At 43.0% G+C, this 8,328-nt stretch overlaps 1 protein-coding gene across 1 annotated transcript; it reads right to left on the reverse strand.

Annotated features, from left to right (window-relative positions):
- Positions 1–4,200: 4,200 nt before the first annotated feature.
- LOC110870505 lies at positions 4,201–6,082 on the reverse strand. The gene is made up of 2 exons (XM_022119681.1): positions 4,714–6,082; positions 4,201–4,538 (listed from the first exon to the last, which is right to left on the reverse strand). Exons 1-2 carry the CDS (start codon positions 6,080–6,082, stop codon positions 4,201–4,203), a joined length of 1,707 nt encoding a protein of 568 aa, XP_021975373.1.
- Positions 6,083–8,328: the final 2,246 nt, after the last annotated feature.

The following is an 8,328-nucleotide window of genomic DNA, read 5'->3' on the forward strand; positions in this document are numbered from 1 at the left end:
TTTATGGTTTTCGAGGGCATTAATGGCGATGAGTATATATACCCTTGTGCGACTTCTTCTTTAAGCACTTGTCTGCAAAACCTTTCGTCTTCCTCATTTCTTTTCCTTTAAAAAGGTCTGCAATTGTGTCTTTGTTTTTCACAATTCTTATGTCCACCGGTGATTAACCAGAAGTTACTGTAGAAGAGATTTCTTCTTCTTTACCTCCGTTGAAATGGTCCGAAGAGACCTTTAATGATCTTGTTAAAAGCTTCAAGTTTCCTAAAAGTTGGGGTCTCATTTATCCCAAAGAAGGGCAAATGGCGGCACAGGCTCCGGCCGGTTACATTACCTTATTCTGGGATTACTTTGCCGACGGAAACTTCCAGTTGCCAACAACAAAATTTGTTCTTGAAGTTCTGGGTTATTACCAATTTCATATATCTCAGTTAAATCCTTTGGGGATGGTTCGAATCTGACACTTTAAGTTTCTTTGCCAATCGATGGGTATGGAGCCCTTGGTCGATCGATTTCAGGTATTTTACCAGCTATATTATTCTCACGGTCTCTACTCATTTATGCAACGTTTAGCAGCCAAGAAGATTTTGCTCGTACCTCTGAAATCATTCCATGAATGGAAAACCAAGTTATTTTTCATCAAATCAGGAGTAATACCAGTCAAGATGAACTTTCGAGGTGCAGAGGATATTTTGGTATAGACTCTTGAAACTCCGGTGACTGAGATATGGTACCAAGATATTAAAGAGATTCCTTCTATTCAATTACCTGAAAGGGCTTTAGTTGCTGCCAAAATGAGTCTTTTTTGGAGAGCGGATCGCCGTGAGAAACCGGTGTATGTAGAAGACAAAACTAGTAAGTCATGAAAGCCCTTGCTTGCATTACGTGAAATTGTTTGTTATTAGTTTTCCTTCTGCAGATGTCGCCTTGTACGTAGTGGCGTATAAGAGGGAAAAGGGGGAAATGACAACAGTTCAGCTAGGTGCTGATGAAGAGCCATGGTATCACCAGATAGTGAAGAACTTTGCGCTTCCCAAAGATGCAGATCTGGAGGCGCAACCTTCTGCTGATGCTCTTAAGTTCCTTTTTTTTTTTATCTTTCATGTAATATTGCAATATTACTCTTTGCTGATGTTGCGCTTTGGGTAATATTGCAATGTGACTTATCTTCTTTTTGATAGGTGGGTTGATCAATTTAGGCATTGGCCCTGAATTGAAAAAGAAGAAACGCGGACCCGTTGCCACTACTGCAACCAAGAAGCCTGAAATGCCGAAGGCGGAAGTTCAAAAGGTAGAGAAGAAGACAGGTACGCGCCTTGTGTATGATTCTTGGTGTGATTACGTAGTGGTGTCTGACTCATTAGAGGGTCTTGCGCCTGTAGCTGTGAAATAAACCAAGGCGGAACCTCGAGACACCGCGGGCATCCCAATATCAAACCCGGATGATCCAATTGATGTGGAATCTAGCCCTGAGCCGCTAGCGAGGACTAAGGCGGCTAAAAGAAAGAAGCCTGAAGACGAAGCTGCAGCGCAGCCCGCAAAAAGGATATCAAGGAAAAAATTGGCAAGAAAGGCAATCTAGACGCCCTCATTGCGAAGTTTTCCCCAGGTGAGTGTCTTTTTCAGGTTTCCGCTTTTATCATATAATAAGATAACCTTGTTAATTTTCCTTTGCAGAAAAACATGTTGCATCCGTTCAACCGGAAATGTTTCTGCTTTTAATGATGACCTCCTCTCATCTCCCCCTCCTGTGACTGTTAAAGAGAATTTAGAAGGTATAAAGATCGTGGAAGCGAAGGTGGAGAAGACTGTGGAAGTGGAAGCGGGGAAGACTGTGGAAGCGGAGGTGGAGACGGCTGATGCTGGTGTTACCAAACCAGTGTCTCCTGAAGTTGCGACGGCCGCGCAGGGCCCTTAAAAGAAAAAAATCCATTATTAAAGAAGAAGTACATGTGGTAACCATTCCTTCTTCCTCTGCGGCCACTTCCGAGCCTCCCAAGGATACTGTTCAGGAAAATCCAGTAAATGTTGAACAACAAGGTTTGATTTGCATGATGCAGAAGAAGAATCTCCTATCCGCCCAGAATAGACTCCAGGGGATTAGTATTATAGAACATATACTGCAAAGAGATCTTCTGATATTCATGCACCCATCTGGAAGTTGAAACAAGGAGATACCTTTTCTGACTGGCAGGTGTGCCAAGATTGGTTTCAAGGTGCTTTTCCTCCAGCTAAAATCAAATTTCAAGAAGAACAAACTCACGACCATACTTACCGCGCTTATCTTCAAGAGACTGCCAGCTCTACTTCTACTACCCACAGAATAGTGCGTGAATGGCGTAATATGCACAAAGAGTGGGTTGCTGTTAAAGCTTCCAAAAAAGAAGTTGCTAAGGAGAGGGCACATGCGGCCATATTGATATCCACATTTGAGGCTGATAAGGCTAAATTTGAAAATGAGCAGAAGACAAAAGAGTGGTCAGCGATGAGCTGGAAGAAGAAGGCTAAAGCAGAAGCTGCTCAGCTTGCGGAAGCTCGCAAGCGATGGAAAGAGGTATGTGAGAAAGATAATAATGAAAAGAGGGTTCTCCGAAATGACATTGTCAATCTCAAGGCGGAGATTGAGAAGTTGAAAAAAGAGAAGGTTGACGCGGAAGCTGCTCGCGATGAAGCTCGTTCTCACAGAGAAAGAAGTGAGCAAAGAAAAGTACAAACTTGCGCAACTCTTGCCCTTAGAAATAAGGAGGTTGAAGAACTTACCTCTTTATTACATGATCAGGAACAAGCCAAAACGGAACTTGAGTCTACGAAGAAAGATTTGCAACTTGCAAAAGTTGAAAAAGCCGAAGCTACGCGCCACCTCATCGAGACCGAAGAAAAACTTGAAAGTTCTGAAACTGTCAGGGTGACGGTGGAAAACTTGGTTGAGCCCTTGAAGAATAACATGCTGTGGATGCAACACCATGGGATCATAAACGTAAGTATCTCAACCCCTTGAATTATTTTGAATAAGTTTGTATAAACTCATTTTATGACTTTGTCTGCGCAGGTTGCAAATTCAATTCTGAACTCGATTGATTTGGACCAAACTGTTGCTAACCTGATGGTGACTGCGCGCCACGACGGCTATGCACAGGGATATGCGGAATGTACTCAGCACGTCACCAATGCTTTGAGAGTTAACTGGGATACAGCAGGTCTGCCACCCGCGGGGTTGACACCGGTGCTGCTCATGCAGCTACTAAAGAAGAATACAATAACCAACGCCTCCCGGTGATGGATTTGGTGACTACTGTGCTTCAGTCTAAGAACTTTGTGGACCAGTTGAAGGAAATGTTTCCTAATGAAGCGGATGCTTCAGATGAAGAAGACCTAGATTTGGTCGTTGTAACTTATGGAAGTTGTTTTGTTATTTGAACATGTTTGGGATGTGGAATCCCCTTTTTGTAACTTGTTAATGCGCTTTGTGCACAAGTGACTCTTGTTAATATATCACATGTTTTAGTTACAATATTTGCATGAGTACAATTACTTTGTTTAGGTGAGACAAATAAAGATGGTATAAAGCTCATGTGTGAACATAGGACTGGACCTTGCACAGTACACGTGACTGCGGGTTGTTCATGAGACTTGTATTAGATTACCATAGTGTTTTTGTGCTTACCAAAATAAATTGCATGCATTTGTAATAAAACATAAAAGAGGCATGATGTAAGTAATAGACTTTGCATTGATATTGATAAGGTGCGGAGGCCGATAAGTACAAAGCTGCTAAGATTACATTTAGGATAAATAAGATAATTAAAGTTGATGCATATGTAACTAGCGATCCTTGTATTGTGCGTTGGTAAGGCGCAGGGAGCCTACCAAGTACAAAGGATGCTAAGATTACAAGTAGCACCTGCGCAGCTGCTGCGCGTTCCACGTCTGCGGAACATCTGTTCCATCAATCCTGCGTAGGGTGCAAGCTCCTTTTCCCAGGATCTCGTTGATCACATAAAGCCCTTCTTATGTAGGCGCGAGCTTCCCCGAGCGTTCAGCGTTCGATGCTTCGTTCTCTCTCAAGACAAAATCCCCAGGTAGGAAGGTGCATATGCGAACCCGCGCATTATAGTATTTTTCCAATTTTGACTTTTACTTAGCCTCATTAATGGTTGTATTATCTCGTCTTTCTTCGAGGAGGTCCAAGTCAAGCCTGCGCTCTTATTCATTGTTCTGTTTCTCCATGGCTAGCATGCGGAGTGACGGAAGACCGATTTCTGCCGAGATCACAGCCTTCGTTCCAAAGACAAGGCTGAATGGTGTTTCACCCGTGCTAGTCTTTGGCATGGTGCGATGAGCCCAAAGAATACTTGGCAACTTATTGACCCAGCCTCTTCTTGCGGTTCCCAATCTTGCCTTGATATCATCCACAATCTGCTTATTGATTCTCACAACTTGACCATTTACCTGTGGATGCGCCACATAGGCGAAACTGTGCTCGATGTGCATCTCTTTCATCCATTTTTGTAAATCCTCAGAAGCAAAATTGGTATCGTTATCTGTGATGATGCAGAACAGTAACCCAAACCGGCAGATAATATGCTCCCAGATGAACTTCCTGATAACCATTGCGGTGGTTGACGCAAGGGGTTTTGCCTCTACCCCCTTTGTAAAGTAGTCCACAACAACTATGATGAATTTTATGGCGCCGGGCGCATCCGGAAAAGGACCTACCAGATCGATTGCCCACTGTTGGAAAGGCCATGCTGTGGTTACCGGAACCAAAGGATTTTTTTGGGCGGAGGGTCTTTGGAGCATGGCATTGGCATGATGCACATTTGCGCAAAGTCTCGACGGCATCCAAGTGCATGCCAGGCCAGTAATAGCCTGCGCTCATAATTTTTGCCACCACCATGCGAGGACCGGCATGGGTTCCGCATAATCCTTCGTGGATTTCTCGAACCAAGTATTGCGCGTCATGTTTGTCAACACATCGTAAAAGAGGACCCATATAGGACTTCTGGTACATAATTCCATTAGCCATTTCATAATTCAACGCTTTGTTATGAATTTTTCTTGCTTCCGCCTTTCCCTCCGGAAGAGTCCCGTGCTGTAAGAACATAATAATCGGAGACATCCAAGATGGATTCCAAATTTCCACCATGTTTACATGTAAAGGAACAGACGGGTTTGAGAGAACCTCGATGCGCACCTCTTTTGCTAGATGTTTGAAACTTGTAGCAGCTAACTTGCTGAGTGCATCCGCATGCTTATTTTCACTTCGGTTGGTATGAATAACCTTGAAAGTATGAAATTTAGCAATCGCCTGTTCAAGGTATAGGGACATTGCTTCACCTTTCGCGTCATAAAGACCGTTGATCTGCCCAGCAACCAGTAGAGAATCAATATACGCCTCCAAATTCTTCGCCCCCATTTTGATTGCTAAGAGAAGACCTGCAAGAAATGCTTCATACTTTGCTTCATTGTTGGTGCTTTTGAAGTCCAACCGAATGGCGTAAGTAAATTCATGATTGTTGGTGCTGACTAGACGAAGGCCAGCCCCTACGCCGTCATCATTGGAAGCACCGTCTGTATGCAAGATCCAAACACTCTCGTCGAAGACTGGGACAAGATTCTGTATGGCTTCACATTCTTGGATTTTAGCGAACGGAACTTCAGTAATGAAATCTGCCAGAACTTGGCCCTTGATAGTTGGGCGCGGCTTATATAAGATATTATGTCCACCCAATTCAATGGCCCACTTTTCCAACCGGCCCGCAACATCTGGTTTGGATAGAACCTGACCCAAGTGATAATTTGTAAGAACACTTACAATGTGGCCCGAAAAATACTTGCGTAACCTGCGCAAGGCGTGAACTAAGGCCAGAACAAGCTTCTCCATGATTGAATAACGGGTTTCCGGACCAGTTAACATTTTGCTGATATAATAAATTGGAGTTTGGACTCCGTCTCTTTCCACCAACAACACTGCACCTACCACAACATCAGATGCAGAACGATACAAGATTAACAGTTCTTCTTTCCGTGAAGCCGTCAAAGTTCTTTCATTTCCTGAAAAGCTTTCTCGGCCTCCACAGTCCATTGAAACTGACTTTTCTTGACACAATTGTGCAAGGTGCTTATGAAAGGATAAGATTTGGCAGCATGGTTTGCTAAGAATCGGTTAAGCCCGGCAAGTCGACCAGTTAAGCGCTGCATCTCTTTCATAGATGCTGGTGACGGCATGCGCTGAATAGCCTCCACCTTCTCCGAGTTTACTTTAAAACCTTCTTTGATTACGATGAATCCCAAGAATTACCCTCCTCCATGCCAAACGAGCATTTTACTGGATTCAGCTTCAAATTTACTTTGCACAAGGAATCGAAGGTGCGCTGAATATTTTTGAGCATTATGTCGCAACCCCCGACCCCTACCCCGGGAGCGGGTGCCGCGAGATCCAGATCAGTTGTATCGGTGTTTATTAATTTGGTAGCAGAACACATCAGGACCGTAGTTAGGAAATATTTTTATTAGGGTAAAACACCAAAATTTTTATAATAATATATCATTTGGGTAAAATCCAAGTTCATTTGACAATACATTTATAGGGATAAACCCTAATTATTTAAAACAAAAAATCCGTTTTATTTAGGTAACTTTTATAGCCACTTTTCCAAGCCTTCAGTGCTCTCTAGCTAGCTTCTATTGGCTTTCACATTTTGTTACCTGAAACACGTTTTAAAAAGATTTTATCAGCAATAAATACTGGCGAGTGCATTCCAGTTTAATTAAAATAGTTTTATAACTTCACATAATTGAGGGCATCCGCAATTAGATTTGCTTATATCTATTCAATTACTCATTTAGTACTGTCAACACCTGACTTGTGGGTCATATTACTCATTAGCTATCTCATTGTCCAATGGTAACGTCTTCTACATTTTGTATACAAAACCCTAACATACCGGCAGTAATTGTAGAATCACGAATACTCAATTACTGTTAAGTGTAATTTAAAACATTTGAGGTTTTGGTAAAACATTTTGACTCACAAAAAGATTTTAAAAAAGATGGCAAAAAGCAAATGTACTCACATTGTAGACTTAGGTGATACTACTATAGCTTCATGGTGATTCTCCTGGTTATTATCTATTTAAATTAAACAATGTACACGTGTTAGTATAATAACCCAAATCACATTAACCTTACAACTTGAGACAAAACTCCAATGACTGAGTCAGGCAGAGCCTTGACATGCATTACAGAGCCCTAGATTAATCGGGTGTAACACGAGACAGAATTCCAACGACTGAGTCAGGCAGAGCCTTGACATGCGTTACGGAATCCTAAATCGATCGCGTAGGGTAATAGCAGGGTTATAGTACTTACAATGAGGCAGAGCTTCGCTTTAAAGTGGGTATTATGCCCGGGTATAGTAATTGCCTACAGAATATTTGAGAGAGAATTGATTTCTGAACGATTTGAACAAATCAGCGGAAGCCCCTTTATATAGGCCTGACGAGGGGTCTCTCGCGCCCCGTGAGAGATATGGCTAGGGCTTTCTCGGCTCGCGAGGATCAAAAGGGCTGCGATAGGCTTGTCGAATCCATGGCCTAGCCTCGGTGAGTCATTGGACACGTGGCACTAGGGGTGCCACGCAAGCAACTGGGCTCACGCCCTGCGAAAGCCAAAGGCTAAGGGGGTCGCGGCCCGCGAGCGACTCCAAGACTTCTTTTTTCTTGATTTTTCTAAGTATAAGGGTATTTCGGGCTCGTTTCTCGCGTACGGGGTATATTAGGAACGTTTTAGGGTCTCATTAAGGGTTCTAGGAAGGTTGTTATACATTAATTCCTCATCAGAACTCATGATGACAAGGTCATCAATATAGACTTCAACTGTAACACTGATATCCTCTCTAAAGACTTTATCCATCAGACGTTGATACGTAGCTCCCGCATTGCGGAGACCAAAAGGCATTTTTGTATAACAGAAAATACCATTGTCCGTACGAAAAGCTGTTTTATCCTTGTCTTCTTCTTTCATTTGCACCTGATGGTAGCCTTTGTAACAGTTAAGGAAACATTTCCAGCAAAACGAGGCCAGAGAGTCGACCTTCTTGTCTATTTTTGGGAGAGAATAACAGTCTTTTGGACAAGCTTTGTTGAGGTCCTTGAAATCAACGCACATACGCCATCCGCCGTTGTGCTTTTGAACCATTATTGGGTTGGCCACCCATGTTTGATACCGAACCTCTCGTAATATCCCTGCTTTAAGCAGTTTAGCTACTTGGTCATTCGTTGCGCTAGTCTTCTCTGGGCCTAGACTGCGCTTCCCTTGTACCACAGGTTC

The sequence above is a fragment of the Helianthus annuus genome, chromosome 8 (assembly GCF_002127325.2).
Source record: "Helianthus annuus cultivar XRQ/B chromosome 8, HanXRQr2.0-SUNRISE, whole genome shotgun sequence".
In the NCBI taxonomy this organism is placed as follows: domain Eukaryota; kingdom Viridiplantae; phylum Streptophyta; class Magnoliopsida; order Asterales; family Asteraceae; genus Helianthus; species Helianthus annuus.

Bases quoted from the DNA above. Each gene is read 5' to 3' on its own strand.
- LOC110870505 (XM_022119681.1), bottom strand. From the start codon at position 6,082: ATGGACTGTGGAGGCCGAGAAAGCTTTTCAGGAAATGAAAGAACTTTG. The intron at 4,539-4,713 runs GTAGGTCCTTTT...GCATCATCACAG, and splicing joins AACAGTGGGCAATCGATCTG to ATAACGATACCAATTTTGCT.